The sequence below is a fragment of the Magnolia sinica genome, chromosome 16, assembly GCF_029962835.1.
Source record: "Magnolia sinica isolate HGM2019 chromosome 16, MsV1, whole genome shotgun sequence".
NCBI classification, from domain to species: domain Eukaryota; kingdom Viridiplantae; phylum Streptophyta; class Magnoliopsida; order Magnoliales; family Magnoliaceae; genus Magnolia; species Magnolia sinica.
The window spans coordinates 56,969,917-56,987,494 of record NC_080588.1 but is presented as its reverse complement, the minus strand read 5'-3'; the positions used below and the strand labels follow the sequence as shown (position 1 = coordinate 56,987,494).

Here is a 17,578-nt window from a genome sequence, read left to right as displayed (position 1 = left end):
CGAGGGTACGATCAGAATCACTCTTGGGTTGTGCTCCAGTCATAAGTTGGCCCACAAGTTCGACACTCCAGATCAGTACATGTACGTAATGCACAAAGTATATAGGTAGGGATGTAAATGAGCCAAGCCTAGCAAGCTTTAGCGATGTAAATGAGCCAAGCTAGCTCTAAAAGCTCGCTAGGCTTGGCTCGATCTAGCTCGCCCGATTCGAATGACAACTCAAGACGAGCCAAGCTTCATGACCCAGCTCATTTTGAAAATAAGCCGAGTTGAGCTTGACTCAACTCGAACCCGACTCGGCTCAAAGCTCGAGCTTGGCTCAACTCGATTATATATTATAATATATTATATATTATTATATTTAAAAATTAAAACTTAAACCATACCCCACCCATTCGTCCCTTTCTTTCCATTTCCCTTCCCTACTTCTCTCTCTCTCTCTCTCTCTCTCTCTCTCTCTCTGCAAAGGTACCCTCTATGACTCTATATATATATTATTAATTGAATATTTGATTTTGGGGTTGGGCCGGGCTGCTGGGTTGAGTCATGTGAAGATTGAGTGTTGGGTTGGGTCGGGTTGGGAGCACACTCGACTCAAACTCAAGGTAAGCTCATCTCGACTCGATCCACTAGCTCGCCTCGAGCTCGACTCAAAAGGTTTGGCAATCAAACGAGGAGAGCACAAACGAGCCAAGCCAAGCTTGACCCACCTCGACTCGACTCGGCTCAATGTACAGCCCTAGATGTAGGCGAAATATATCATTTCAAATCTAGCCATCCATAAATCTTGAATATCTTAATCCCAATCACACTAACCAACTTAGATGTCCAGAGAAATAAAAATGGCCCACATCCACAATAATTTATTTTTATTTTTTTTAAAGTCTACAGAATATCTTAATCCCAACCATGAACTAAGAAATTCAATCATCCGGTCGGACTTGACTCTTTAGTGAGTAGAGAGCCTACGGAAGGTTCTCTTGGAAGCAATTACAAGGAAAATTCATTGATTCATCACATTAGGGGTAACAACAAATCATTCCTGACACTGAAAAATGCATCATGCATTGTAATTCAGGATACCTCCTAACTTGTTACTAAGTTCTTTCAATAACCCAAACCGGATAATTTGGTTCTTTTCAATAACCCCAAACCGTTCATGAGAAAGGGCTTCTCTTGTATAGGAGATGCCTGAAAAATCCCTCAGATTGAATACCTCAACCCTATTATACAAAGGTGATAGTCACTATCCATTTCAAAACAAAAAAGCTGATTTTCAATGTGCTAAAATTATCCAATGCAAAGATTTTATTTGTTTTTTATACACCATGCAAGGTAAAGACTTATCATGTAAACAGTCTGGATTATTTGAATCACCCAGATTCAAAGGCAATAGTCCCTATGCATCGTGGTACAATACAGCAGGACGTATTCAAGAAAACCTTGAAATCAGAGGGCATTGTGCTCTGAGTAATCACAGGACATATAAACATGATATATGGGAGGTGAAACACAAAAAAGCACGTGCATACAAAGTACTGAAAAAGAAAAAAAAAAAAAAGAGGAACTTGTCAGGACAAAGCAGTTCTCTACTTGAGTGCAAACTGAAGACATTTATAAAACTGCAAATATACCCGTTCCTCCCAAGGCTTTAGATGTTAAGGTAAAAACAAGATTAAAAAGAGGCCGCATAAGATCTTGCACCATATACCAAGGTGGCACAAGAACAAAACTTGACAAAATACGAAGTTGTTTGCCTGCAAATGCAAGAAAGGAGTGCTACGACTAATTGCAGTTACCCGACTAGCATTTTGGCATCCTTTTCAATGAGTATCAAGATCAACTAGAAACTAACCCATGTACAAAAAGCCAGCTCCGTGGAAATTTTACTCTTTTTCCTTCTTTGTTGGACTTTCAGTTGAGTTCTTGAGAAGAGGATTTCATTTCATAAAGTGAGGATTAAGCAGCCCTGAAATCTCAAGAAATCCAACACGGTCTTTCCCTCCGAATATCTTTTTCAATTTCTCATCACACAGTATGATCTTCTTGTTTTCCGGGTCCTACCAAAAGAACAGACGAGAAATAGAATCACCATCCGATTTCATGTAAAGTGCATCAAATGATCCAAGTGCTAACTCTGGTTTCACTAATTCTCAGACACATTTGTCCCAACCCATTCACATGTAGCTGCATGTGCCAAGCTGGCATGTTTGTGAAATTCCAAGCTGTCCATCAGGCAGGGACCCCACCTTTTTCAATGCCTCGCCAAAAACATCAGACTACCACACTCATCAGTTGGGCGTACCGAACAAATGGATAGTCTATTCATTTCATACACCATAGCCCACTTGATGAAACAGGTCTTAATTTTCACTCTTGGGCACAAAAGGTAGGACCCACTCGATGGACAGCTCAATTATGGCATTTAATACATTGGCACATGCAGCCACAAGAGAATGGGATGGGGTACACACACCTGTAGAATTAACAAACCTCTAATATAGTTAAAATTTCCATTGACTACAAGATGTCTGAAAGCTTGTCAGAAAGCCCACTAAATTAAGGATGTAAGAAGATTGAAAATTCAGATAAAATCACAGAACAAAAGTACTCATACAGGCAAACACCAGGATACAAGATCAACCACCTACTATCAGGTAGGTTTTAATCCACACGTACATGGAAGGCAGCCCACCAAGCCATCCAACAGATAGGTCCATCCATATGGAGGGCCCTGCCAAAAGCCAGGCCATTGGACTGACTGGGTTGGCATAGTTATGCAACAAATGGACAGGTAAGAAAAACTTGGCCAGCTTGGACCAGAAACTGGCCATGTGACCAATGGACTGGCCTGATTTTTTGGCAACAACGACTCCACTAGGACCCAGATGATGGACATCGTGGATCTCACGATCGCCGCCAAGAATGTGAAATTGCAGCAAACAAACTAGATAAAAATCAGTTAATAACAAATCAATCACAGCCAACAGAAAGTACCACGGAACCAAATCAAATCAATCTTTGGTTACCACGAGAAGAGGAAGATAAAACCCACAACACAAAATATCAGTTTGGATTCTCTACCTCCTGGCAAAAAAGGAGCTCCAATTCTCCCCAAAAAAAAAAGTATTATGTGCCTCAAAACAGCATGCAGCAGGCCCTAGCCATGCCTTCTATACTTGAGAAAAAACCCAAAGATACTAAAAACATCCCTACTCTTGTTACTGAAACTAGAACCTAAAAAGGAATGAAACAATTGAATTCGGTGAAAATAATTTCACCAAAATGTGGATGTTAATAGACTTTTATTTTCCTCCTTTTCTTTTCTTTTTCTTTTTTTCTTTTTAACAGTGATATAGATAGATTATTCATACTCGGGAATCAGACATGATCATATAGATCTTTTCGTTATTGATCTGCACACTGGATGTAAATAATAATCCTTTCAAGAACAACGATTTAACTACCCGATCACAATTGTGTCAATTTTCCACCAGTAGAATGCTCTACACAATTGAATTGCATACTGAATAAAAATACAAGAAACTCATCATTTTCAGTCATCATTTTAGGGGTCTAATTCAAAACACAACCTTTATTTTCAGCTTGCACATATTGCAGATGTTGAACACTTTCAATACCTTTTGTTTTCCCAAAATGACCACTTTCGATACCTTGGTCATTACCTTGGATCAATAATTCATGAGTGGAGAGATTGAAAAGGATGTTGCCAATAGAATTCAAGCTAGGAGAAAGAAATGGAGATGTGCCTATAGAGTTTTATGTGATAGCCGTGTACCAATCAAACTGAAAGGGGTATTTTATAGGATTAGCTATAAGACCAGCCATGTTTTATGGGACAAAATGTTGGGCAGTTAAAGAACAACATCTTCATAGAATGTGTAGCTGAAATGAGGATATTGAGATGGACGAGTGGCAAGACAAGGATAGAATTAGAAATTAATACATACGAGGAAACATGGTAGTACCAGTAAGTAATAAGATGAAGGAAAGTAGACTTAGATGGTTTCGTCATGCATAACAGAGACAAAACTGCGCCAATTAGGAGTGAGTTGGTACAAGTTGAAGGCTCTACAAGGGCAAGGAGAAGGCCCAAAAGGATGTGGGTAGACATAGTAAGAAAAGACTTGATGACCTATGGTCTAACTGAAGGTCTGGCCCTTGCAGAGTGGACTGGCAGAACATGATTCATGAAGCTGACTTCAATTAATTGGTATTAGGCTTTAGATGATGATATATTGCAGGTGTTGAACAATAAGAATTCCCTTGTTGCTTTACTGCTTGTTAGTTGGGGCAGTCACCTCCGGAAGGGGTAACCAGGTTGGGTGCCTAAACCAATAGTGTAATCCAACCAAAAACAATTTCCTTGTCAAAATAGCCATCAGGAAACACTTTCACATCAATACAGCAACTAGGCAAAACCACCTACATACTACTAAGGCTACAACATCTTTGCAGAAATCTACTTAGTCATGGACCAAGACATGAATTCATAATGAACCCCACACATCTGAGCAAGCCTTCGGCCTCTTTCCTGATACATCTATCAAAGCATCTTTCCTTGTATTTAAGGTGTGTTTGGATGCACCACTGAATTGGACTCCAATGCTGATTCAATAAAGTGGAACTAACCTAATTGCAATTTCCTTAGCATTCATGTCATTGTTTTGGGCAACTCCAAATCATCTTGCATTCTGTGCAGCAACAAATCACAATGACAATACTTCCAAGTTGGACTCCAAGAAGCATCACCACAAGTAGAGGGCTAGGATTGTTGTTCACAATTCAATTAACCCTTATATCCATATGCATCCGTTGCTGAGGAGGTTTTGAGTTTCCTTGGAACACAAAATCCCACGTCTCATTCTATGTCAAGTCATTCTCCCCGCGTGGCCGATCTGCGAATTAGCTCCATGATGAGCACTACAAATTGACAAGACCCAACCTCCTACAGTGCTTGAGTCATGTTAGGATGATGAGTTCTAGTGTGAGTCTAGTGAGAAGGTTTTGAGTTTCCTTGGAACACAAAATCCCACGTCTCATTCTATGTCAAGTCATTCTCCCCGCGTGGCCGATCTGCCAATTAGCTCCATGATGAGCACTACAAATTGACAAGACCCAACCTCCTACAGTGCTTGAGTCATGTTAGGATGATGAGTTCTAGTGTGAGTCTAGTGACCAAGTATCAAAAGCCACTCCTAACATTCTCCACAATAATCAACCGAACAATTACATTTTCTTTATCTTTTGCTTCAGCCTTCAATTTGAGGAAAACCAAAGAAGAACTTTTTTCTAAAGAATGAAGTTTTCTAAAGGATAAATTTCTCTAAAAGAAGAAATTTTTCTAGAAAAAGAACTTTTTTTAAAAGAAAGTTTTCTAAGGAAGAATTTTTTTTTTTTAAGAAGAAAACTTCCTTCTTCTTTCTATTCTTCTTAGAAGGACAAAGCTTTCTTCCTTTATAAAAAAATTTTCTTTAAAAACTCGACAAAGCTTTCTTCTTTTATAAAAAATTATTCTTCAAAAACTCTCTTTGAAAATTTTATAAAGAAGAATAGAAAGAATAAATTTTTCTAAAAGTAGGAATTTTTCTAAAGAATAATTTTTTTAAAGAAATTTTTCTGATAGTAGAATTTTTTTTCTGAAAAAAAGAGAGTTTTCTAAAGAAAAATTTTTTATAAGTAGATTTTTTTTCTAAAAGAAAGTTTTCTAATGAAGAAATTGTTTTAAAAAATCTTCTGTAAAAAAAATTCTTTTAGAAATAATTCTTCTTTAAAAACTTTCTTTAGAAGAATTCCATCTTTTAGAAAAACTTCTGTGAAAAAAAAAACTTTCAGAAAATTTTCTTTTATCAAAAAAAAAAAAATCTTCTTTTAGAAAACTTTCTATTCTTCTTTAGAAAATTTCCTTTTTTATATAAAAGTTTATTCTTTAAATAATAATAATAATAATAATAAACATCTTTTAGAAAAATATAATATTTTCAATATTGATTACCAACGATATGATACCATTCTAGAATACAAAAATTCCAACATATGAAGAAGAATCTCTCTAATACTATAATGATATATGTGATGGTTTGATATTTCCTGGGATTCCTGCAGTATTTAGCAATATCGATAATACGTCCCGCAATGTCTCTGATATTTCCCCCTCTTTTATCTTCCGCTAAGAGAACTTTATGAATTTGGTTTCTCTTCATTAATCCTCTTTACTTCACATCTCATCTTTTTTGTATCTATCCATCATGGAAGTAACTTTTAATCTCTTATACTATAACTCCCTTGCCATGTCTTCTTTGAAGATTCAGTTCTTTTACTTATCTCGATAGATCTCTTAATAATCCAGTCTCTATTCAGTCTTCGTCTTTCATTAAGGGGGTCTTTGATTTTTCTATTTACCACCATAAATCGTGGTAAATAAGTAATCATTATTTAAATTTTGAATTGCAGCCAGCCACCTCCACAACATTGATGTTTAATTGGCTAGACACTAATGCCGAAGAGGAAAAACTAAAATCGGGCCCACCGTGATGTATGTGTTTGATCCACGCTGTCCGTTTTACCAGCTCATTTTAGAGCATGAGCCCGAAATTAGGGGAGATCCAATGCGTAAGTGGACTATACCACAAGAATCGGGGGACTTAAATGCCTACCATTGAAAACTTCTTGTGGGCCACAAAAGTTTTGGATCAAGTTGATATTTGTGTTTTACCTTCATCCATGTCTGTTTGACCCTATGAACAGGTTGGATCACAGATACACATTAGTGTGGACCCATAGTTGGTTTCACCTTTCAACAGTGGACATCATTATTTCCCTTGTTTCCTGCAGTGTGGTCCACTCGAGCTTATAATATGCCTCAATTTTAGGCTCATGCCCTAAAATGAGCGTGTAAAACAGATGGACGACGTGGATCAGACACAACACGATGGGAGCCACAGATTTCACTCACACATTCTCATCCAATTTTCAAGACAACAATCTCAAAATCAAGGCATAAATATTTGACGATTCCCTCTCTTCCAAACAGCAACAAGAGGCCATCATTACTTATTTACCATCATTTACGGTGGTAAATAGAAAAGCAAACACCCCCTAATTGCTTTCTATTGTTTCTCCCAATGGACCATCTCACATACCACATTCTATCCCTCATTTGTGGGCCATCTGCTCTATAAATGCCTACTACTCCTTACCTTGTAGTCTGCCCTTATTACACTAGTGTACACATAAGAAGATTTTCCTCGGGACAACATCACTCCTCTGTGCTAACTTGGTGTATTGTTTGTGTTTTATTGCTTGTATTGTATGACGTTCAAATGTTATGAACTCATTTTAGATATAATTACATCACTTATGGCCGACAACACATAGCGTGTATGCGTTGTCTCCTACACAATATAAAACTATATGCTTAGTTTCTTTGTAATGTTTTGAGTTTTGAGTGTGTAATCATGTATCATTTAACATCTCTTCATTGAAAATCCACCATTTTCCTAAAGGTTTCCCAATGTTTCCTCAAGATGTGATACATTACATGATACATGTGATTTTTCCCATTGCTCCCCACCATAATTCCGCGACCCAAGGGTGTGATACATATTTCCTTAGATGCAATATATTAACATCTCTTCAATGAAAAATTCACCATTTTCCTAAAATTTCCCCAATGTTTCCTCAAGATGCAATACACTACATGATATATGTGATATCTCCCAATGTTTCATTTCGAGATCATCTAACAATCTTGATTCAGCATCAATGGAGTTGCTTTTGATTTTGGACCCTCGAAATATCTATGCGCAAGGAGAGCAAGACATGGCATTGGTGGCGCATGTAGAGAAGCTATCTATCATAACAACAAAGGGTGGAGGGTTAGCCAAGGCATGGATGACTCGTTCATGGAGGCATTAGATATTCCACCAATACAAGAAGCAAGAGGACAGAGGTCGGGCCCTTGAGCAGAAGTCAAGAATTGCCAAATGTCAAGCTTGTAGCCATAATAGTATGTGATAGAGATTATGGTGGATCCAAGAGGCAATTAAATTGGTGGGAAAGAAGGTAGGTGTATCATTTGGTGACAGTAATGAAGATTATGTGGTTGTATTTCAATTTGTAGAGGAATGGGGAGCTCAGAAAGCTATGGCAAAGCATCAAGGGATAACTTACCTATCTACGAGAGGAAGAAGAGAGCTAACGAGACTTAAGTCACTAGTTAATTACGACTCTTCCAGAATAGGGAAGAAAGGGAAGGGGTTGTGTGCAGTGTTCAAATGAAGATACTCAATTGGAATGCCAGGAGGCTAGGCTGCAGGGAGAAAAGGATGCAGATTAAAGACCCTTGCAAGCATGCTAAAATGGGTGAGGGGACTAAAATGCAGGGGATGGATGAGAATCTGCTTGATTTTGTTTGGGGCTTAAGGAAAACAAATGGGTGAGGTTAGATGCAAAAAAAAAAAGGTGCATAGGGGGCTAGGCGGTAATGTAGGACTCGAAGGTATGGAAGGAGGACACATGGTGCGGATTTAGGTTAGACAAGAGACTGAAATTGCTTTAAAATTTGGGGGGGAGGGGGGGGAGAGAGAGATTTTCTATTGGAAAAATGATGTTTTGGGGGAAAGGGAAGCAGAAACTAAATCCATGATGCAAGAGATCCAAGCCTCAGACATGAAAGAAGAAAAAGGTGATTTGTCAACAAAAGAGAAGGAGGGCAACGAGGGTGAAGCTATTACATGAATCAGCTTATGTAGGAGGAGATTAAATGGAGACAAAAGTCACGTGCTACGTGATTAAAAGAAGAGGACAGAAATACAAAGTTTTTTCATAAAATTACTAATGCACAGGCCAGGAACAACAAGATCTAGTGTAACGGTGGAGGACAAAGGATTGAAGACAGAACGCAAGTGTGTAACACTAATGTGAAATTCTATGAAGTCTTGTTGACAAATGAGGGATAGAAGAGGCCTCGGCCGGAACAACTACCCTTCCTTCATCATCATTGGAAGCTAAAGATCTCAAGAAACTAATAATGGTATAGGAGATAAGGGTGGCAGTGGCTATGTTAGGAGGGGATAAAGGATCCAGGACAGAATGGATTTCCTTTGGCATTCTTCCAAATATTTGGGAGCTAGTGGAGGATCTTATCAACTTTATAACTGAATTTTGGGGAGGGGTCATCTCTGGGGCCTCCTTTATTGCTCCCATACCAAGAAAGAGGAAGCAAAATGTCTTTGCAACTTCCAGCCCACTAGTTTGATAAATGTAGCGTACAAAATGTTGGCTAAAATCCTAGCTACAAGGTTTAGAGCCATGTTGGACAAGGTAATATCAGAATTCAAAGGAGCATTCATAGCAGGAAGACAAACACTAGTGCTCTCATCACTCTTGAGTGCTTGGATGCAACACATGGAGAAGGGGAAAAGGAAGTTGTGTGCAAATTGGATATTGAAAAGGCATACGACCATGTGGATTGGGGCTTCTTGGCCTACATGTTGAGAAGAATGGGATGTGGCCAGAAGTGGAGAAGCTAGATAAAGCAAGTACGTTACTTCTACAAGGTTCTCGGTACTGGTAAATGGATCCCCCAAAGGCTTCTTCCGAGCTTCAAGAGGCCTTAGGCATGGAGACCCACTCTCTCCATTTTTTAGCACTAAGCAAGATACTTGAGAAAGATCGGGAAGCCAGTTTGATTAAAGGGTTCAAGGTCGAAGGTGTGCCTCTAATTTCTCACCTCCAATTTGTCAAAATGATACCATGCTGCTCTGCGATGAGGATACCAAAATGGTGGAAACTTAAGAAAGGTGGTGAGATGTTTTGAGGTAGTATTGGGCAAAAGAGTCAACATATACCGAAAGGCATACGACCATGTGGATTGGGGCTTCTTGGCCTACATGTTGGGAAGAATGGGATGTGGCCAAAAGTGGAGAAGCTGGATAAAGTGAGTACGTCACTTCTACAAGGTTCTCGATATTGGATCCCCCAAAGGCTTCTTCCGAGCTTTAAGAGGCCTTAGGCATGGAGACCCACTCTCTCCATTTTTTAGCACTAATCAAGATACTTGAGAAAGGTCGGGAAGCAAGTTTGATTAAAGGGTTCAAGGTCGAAGGTGTGCCTCTAATTTCTCACCTCCAGTTTGTCAATGATACCATGCTGCTCTGCGATGAGGATACCGAAATGGTGGAAACTTAAGAAAGGTGGTGAGATGTTTTGAGGTAGTATTGGGCTTAAGAGTCAACATATCCAAGAGTGACCTATTCAGGGTGTGATCTACTAAAGAGGTGGATGACTTGGCGGCGGTGTTTGGGTGCAAGGCGAATGCCTTGGCAGAGGTGTTTGGGAGCAAGGCAAGGACTCTACCAACGTACTTAGGGCTTCCTATGTGTGTTGGTAAGGCGGCCAAGCAACTATGGGACAAGGTCATACGAAAGGATAAATAGAAAAGCAGACACTTCTCACTAGGGGCATAATAATGTTGATAAAAGCCGCAATGTTAAATATACCACTACACTATCACTGTTCAAATGCCCATGGCAAAGAGCTAAGGTGAAAGCACAAATTCCACCTAGTGAAGTGGGAGGAGGTGTGCAAACCATATAGGGAGGGGGAGCTAGAATAAGGAAGTTGGAGCAAATGAATCAAGCTCTCTTAGGCAAATGGCTTAGAGATTTGGGTCGGACGAAGGAAGATTGTGTAAAGAAGTACTGTAAGCAAGCATGGCCTTCATGAAAAAGGATGCTCGGTGAAGGAATCATCGCAGCGTTAGGCTTGTGAAAGGGAATATCATCACTTAGGAACAAGTTTTAAGGATGGGATTCGTATCTCCTTAGGAGATGGAAAAAGAATTCAGTTTTGGAGGGATGTTTGGATTGGGGCCCGTTGTTAGTAGAGGCCTTCCCCACTCTAGCCAAAGTTGCCACAGATCTGGATATGACAATTGATCAGTACTTCTCACGTGAAATAGGGAATTCAGTGGTGGACCCCCACCCGAAGGAACCTATTGGATGAGGAAACGATGGAGTTTGTTTCTCTTGAAATGGCTTCATCGACTAAAGGCAAATCTGGAAGAAAAGTATTATATGGTGTGGTCATTGGAAAAATCTGGTTGTTTTTTCTATCCGTTCCTTTTATAGGGCACTATGGTAGCCACCGCCAATTGAAGTTAGTGGTAAGTTGTCTTTCGTGTGGTCCAGCAATGCTCCTCCTAAAGTTACAGCGTTCACATGGTTGATGAGGATGAATAAGATCCTTACTGTTGACAATGTTCGAAAGAGATTAGTAACAATACCTAAATGTTGCTTGATGTGTGTGAGGTGGGCAGAATCAGTGGATCACCTATTTATTCATTGTGCTTTCGCCCCGAAAGGTGTGGACAAAATTCATCGCCTTTTGTCCACTCCATTTAATGAAAAGTTACCTTTAAAAAAATGTCTTCACTCCTTGAGTCCACCAATTTGAACAATACTAGCTTTAATGGACAATACCCTACTAATGCAGGACAATTGACAACTTGCTCCATACGCTCAAACCGTTAGAGCATGGCGAATCAATCTCTTTATCTCATAGCCCAGGCCCTGCATCTCATGGGTTAGGACCTCGGCCGAACCCCCCTCATGGGCCCCAAATCACATGGGTACCGCCTCGCACAGGTGGGGCCCGCCTCACACAAGCCGCCGACCCCAAGTGTGCCCCTGCATCCCACAGGCAAACCCACTCGAGCCCGGTGTCAAAATACTCATGCATTAATCACCCCGGGTGAGGAGTCTCAAACACGAGACCTCCCGCTCTTATACCAATTTGATGCAAGATAATTAACCACTTGCTCTAAAAGCTCGAACTGTTATAGCATGGCGAATCAATCCCTTTATCTCATAGCCGGGATTAGGACCTTAGCTGAACCCCCCTCGTGGGCCCCAAATCACATGGGTACTGCCTCACACGGGTGGAGCCCGCTCCGAGTGTGCCCTTGCATCTCACAGGCAACCCCACTCGAGCCCAATGTGAAAATGCCCTTGCATTACCTACTGTACCCATGACCCAGAAGATGGTGAATTATTGTTGAAGGATGTAACTATCATTATCATGTGCGCAAGATGTGTTGTACCATATTTTGTTACTAAAGAACAGTCATACACATGTACACTTGATAAGTATATAAATGTAACTACGACCTCAATATGGTCATATAAATTTTGAAATATATGAAACTAAGGGTTTTTAGGGGAATAAATTGATTACTCAAAACATGTTTCTACATCAAGGTTTAAAGTATCATCTGAAACAGGTATATATTGCCGGATAAGTACCGGTATAGCCCATGAACAATATGGGTGTATCAACCCCTTATCTACCCGAAGCAACTTGATATAAGCCGATAGGTAGCGATATCAATGTTTAATGATACGTTACATAACACCCATTTCAAACCTTGTTCTACACGCCATCATATCCCTTTTTTCTTATGAGATTTTTCCCACTGTAAATCTCACATTTCACCCATCGGCTTTTTTGAATGCTCCCAAACTTTACTTTCCTAGACTAAACCATTGCCTTTTCTGGACGAAAATACCCAAGCAATACAAACCCATTTTTCGTAATCTTCTCTCCTCTCCTATTCTGCAAAAACCCATTTTTTGGAATCTTCTCTCATCTTCTTACAACAATACCCCTCTACCTAAAACCCATTTTCTAGAATCTTCTATCCTCTTCATACAGCAATACCCATCTACCTAACGCCCATTTTCTGAAATCTTTTCTCTTCTTCATATAAGAATACTCTTCCACCAAACTATTATTTCTTTGCCTTCGTTTTAGTTTGTCAAGAAATGACGAAAATGATGCCTCCATCGAAGAAAGCACGCACCACAGGTATATTTAAACAAATTGTCATAAACCCTAAACCGAAAAAATTTCTTGTGGGCCATAGAAGTTTTGGATCAAGCTTATATTTGTGTTTTCCGTTCATCCATGTCTACATGATCCTATGAACATGCTGGGTGACAAATAAACATCACTGTGAGGCCTAATGGTTATGACTGCAACGTATTTGTAATGAAATATATCAACATATTATGCAGCAGTCACATTTTGGCGGGAACAGATATGCAAAAAATTCACTCCAATTTGGAGGAATTCAATAGCGTATAATTGTTTGAGTGTTAGCGATAAATGATATTTGTCTTAGGCATGGGAGGAAGAGGGAAATTTTGTGTAATGTTTTATTTTGTTTTGTGATTGATATTTTCTATAAAATTTATATTGAATGAAAATTGTTTGTATAAATTTTATAGTTAATGAAAATTCTGTATATTTTGTTTAAATTACGGACTTTGAAAGATTGAATGGGGATACTGACCATGAAGCTTGGTCAATTTCATGTGAAGCTCGATCAATTTCATGAAGTGCTCAATTAATTTCACGAAGTACTCGTTCAATTTCATGTGATGCTCGATCAATTTCATGAAGTACTCGTTCAATTTCATGTGATGCTCGGTCAATTTCATTTGAAGCTCGGTCAATTTGATGTGAGGCTCGGTCAATTTCATGTGAAGCTCAGTCAATTTCATGATAGGCACAGTCATTTTCATGTGAAGCTCAACCTATTTCATGTGAAGCTCGGTCAATTTCATGTATAGTCCTCTCATCCCTGTACCTGGACCTCTTCGCGTCCTTCTCTTGAACAAGCACTGACCCGTGTGGCACCCCGGAAATCCTGGCAATGGCATCCACGTCAAAATGTCTGAAAGAATTTCCGTTTTTATATCGGAAGTTATCAACTTTTGACATGGATTTCGAATTGTCGCGTAAAAATGTCGTACAGTTGAGGTGTCGGCATTGTTGTAGGGTGTGAAGATGGGATTCCACCCAATTGTGGTAAGCCACTCGACCTCCTGACTATCGGCGAACAAGTCTTTGCTCACGTAGCGCTTAAAGCATATCTTACGGTTGGCGAATCTTCTCAAAATCACGGCGTGTTATAGTTGCTCGACTACCGGGTCACGAGTCGTTGACGGTCCTGCCCGAGATGTAGATGGACCCGTGCGAGGTCGGGTGCCCACTCTCTTAACCCGGGTAGTCGCGGTCGTTGAGGTTGACGCATGTTTGTCCTCCCTCTTCTTGGAGCAACTGGGCCCCACCCCAGTTGACCCCACCGTGTTGTCCGGCCAACCCGGTCAACCACACCATGCTGTCCGACAAACCGGTCGACCAGGTCCCACCCTGTTGTTCAGTCCAACCCGGTTGACCCTACCTTGCAATTTCCTTTCGCAAACCCATTTATGCTACACCCTATTCTTCATTTCTTTCTACACCCAAAACCAAACTCTAATATTTCTCTCATATTTCTCCCTCCTTCCTCCATTCAAACATATCTCAAATCTACTTTTATTTCTCTTCTTCATCCACACAAAACCCATCTCCCATCTCCCTTTCTTACTCTAATATTTCTCTCTTCTTCCACCTAAATCCAAAAAAACCAAACCCATTTTCATTCCATATTCTAATATTTCTCTCTTCTTCCACCCAAACACCAAAAAATCCAAACCCAACTCTCTACGCAATCAAGAATATGGGGGCCTTCCTTACTCTTGTTTCTTCATGGGTACTGCTCCCATTAATGGTGGTGCTTATGGCCAAGAAGCGTGATGCCGAGGAAGAAGTGGAACAACACTATGACCGTCACTCCAAGCGGAGGGAGGACAAACATGCGTCAACCTCTACGACCGCGACTACCCAGGTTAAGAGAGTGGGCTCCCGACCTCGCACGGGTCCATCTACATCTCAGGCAGGACCGTCAACGACTCATGGCCCGGTAGTCTAGCAACTACAACAGGCCGTGGTTTTGGAAAGATTCGTCAACCACAAGATATGCTTTGAGTGTCACGTGAGCAAGGACTTGTTCGTCGATAGTCAGGAGGTTGAGTGACTTGCCACTAGTTGGTAGGATCCCATCTTCACACCCTACAACAATGCCGACACCTCAGTTGTATGACATTTCTACGCGGCAATTCGAAATCCATGTCAAAAGTTGATAACTTTCGATATAAAAACGGAAATTCCTTCAGACATTTTGACGTGGATGCCATTGCCAGGATTTTCGAGGTGTCATGCAGGTCAGTGCTTGTTCTAGAGAAGGACGCGAAGAGGTTCAGTTACAGGGACGAGAGGACTGTAGATGTTTGTGGCGAACGCACCAATTGGATACAGGACGATAATTGTTTGAAGGTGACCGCGATGCTTCCAATGTACAGGTTCCTCCACCTTGTCTTCACATATGATTTGTACTCTAGGACAGAAAATCATACACAACTGACATAGTATATGTTGGAGGTTCTGTATTTACTAGGTGGGGATTATTACGAGTATACCAACGGATTACTAAGAGTACACCGGATTGTGATATTAGGATGAAAGTATTGTACCCTTGCCGAAACAAATCAATCCCTCCAATTGAAAGGAAATGGGTTTGGGTTTTTTAGATTTGGGTGGAAGAAGATAGAAATATTAGAGTAAGAAATGAAAATGGGAGATGGGTATTGTGGATGAAGAAGAGAGAAATATGAGAGAAATAATATATTTGAGATGGGTTTTGGATGGAGGAAAAGGGGAGAAATATGGGAGAAAGAAAGAGATTAGAATTTGGTTTTGGGTGTAGAAAGAAATGAAGAACAGGGGGTAGCATAAATGCGTTTGTGAAAGGAAATTGCAAGGTGGGGTTGATCGGGTTGGACCGAATAGCAGGGTGGGGTCGACCGGGTTGGCCAGACAGCAAGACTAGAGTGCAGACCATGTGCTATGAGGGGCGGAGCACTTTCCAATCCCTTCTTCATTAGATTCCTTAGATGGAGAGCGATATATGGGTTGTAATTGTTTGTTTCTTCCCCATCTCTTTTATTTCCTCTGTATATCGGAGAGTTGCATAATTCACAAGACACCTAAGCCCCACAGTGATGTTTATTTGTCATCCAGCCTGTTCATAGGATCATGCAGACATGGATGAATGGAAAACAAAAATATAAGCTTGATCCAAAACTTTTATGGCCCACAAGAAATATTCCCGATTTAGGGTTTAGGGCAATTTGTTCAAATATACCTATAGTGCGTGCTTTCTTCGATGAAGGCACCATTTTCGTCCTTTCTTGACAAACTAAAACGAAGACGAAGAAGTAATGGTTTGATGGAAGGGTTTTCTTATATGAAGAAGAGAAGATTTCAGAAAATGGGTCTTAAGTAGAGATGGGTATTGCTGTATGAAGAGTAAAGAAGATACTAGAAAATGGATTTTAGGTATAGGAATATTGTTGTATGAAGAGGAGAGAAGATTCCAAAAAATGGATTTTTTCAGAAAATGGGACTTTTCATAATAGGAGAGGAGAGAAGATTACAAAAAATACAAAAAATGATTTTGTATGGGTTTGTATTGCAAGGGTATTTTCGTCCAGAAAAAGGCAATGGTTTAGTCTTGGAAAGTTAAGTTTGGGAGCACTTAAAAAAGCCGGTGGAGGAAATGTGAGATTTACAGTGGGAAAAATCTCTTTTCTTATTGACAACAATGTTTATAAACAAAAGAAAGAGATATAGAAGACCACAGGCAATTAGTTGACCTAGGCATGTTTGAACAACCTCATTTAAACCTATCTTTCTTTAATATGAAGCGATACAACAAACACAACTAAATCGGTTGCAAACACTAAAAAACAAAGGGAAGGTCTTGACACCCCTTCCTCCAGGGGACCATCTGCCACACCGTTAGATCTCTAAATATATGATTGTTTCAGACGTTTAAGCAAGAAAGAGTACATTAATTTCCTTAAAGATGTAGAAAGCCTCTAGGGAATAGATCTTTGGATGCCCCTCCAATAACATCCTCCGGTCCCCTAAGCTATAAGCCTTACATTGAAGTTACTAGGAATACATGTGTCCCTCCCTAAAGACCTTTCACAGCCATATTAGAATCCCCCAACCATCAAGACCAAAGGAGACTTGGTATTGGTAAAGTAAACATTTTCATTTCGCAAAATGCTCCTAATTCTAGTGTGTTCCAAATTTCCAACTCGAGAGCCATCAAAATTTAGCTTTTAACAACCAATCGGCGGCAAGTTCCTGTTAGTGCTTTTCTTAGTTTGTGTGTTTGCTATTCCTACTAGCCCTTTATCCCAAAGAAAACCAAAAACAGAGATGCCCCAAAGACATTACCCAAAAGTGCCCAATTAATGATCAATAAGTTTTTTTTTTACACGCGCCCCACACACACCACACACCCACCCACGACGCACACCCCCGCATTCACGCCATAGTCAGATTTCACCACCTATGGATAAACCTTTCCATTGTGACCCGTAGTTATCAAAATTTGCACATTTCTTTTCTTCCAAACAGCCCTCAAAAACACAAGTGGACGAATCTTCAAAGGATTCTATCCTTGGATGGCTCAAAAAATGTGGAAAAAAAAAAAAAAAAATGAAACCAAATTCTTCTCACCACCACCCATTGAATAAAGAGATGCTCCCCATTTCCTTGGTCTCTCTACACAACACGTGCGAGGCATCAGAAGCCTATG

General features: G+C 40.1%; 1 protein-coding gene across 1 annotated transcript in view; it reads right to left on the bottom strand.

Moving 5' to 3' along the window:
• Nucleotides 1–1,593: 1,593 nt before the first annotated feature.
• Nucleotides 1,594–17,578, bottom strand: part of LOC131229840 (protein TRI1) — a 39,836-nt gene continuing 23,851 nt past the window's right edge. Inside the window, exon 2 of the mRNA XM_058225878.1 lies at nt 1,594–2,060. Coding sequence (XP_058081861.1) covers nt 1,941–2,060 — 120 coding nt within the window. The 3' untranslated portion in view covers nt 1,594–1,940. The remainder of the gene's footprint in view (nt 2,061–17,578) is intronic.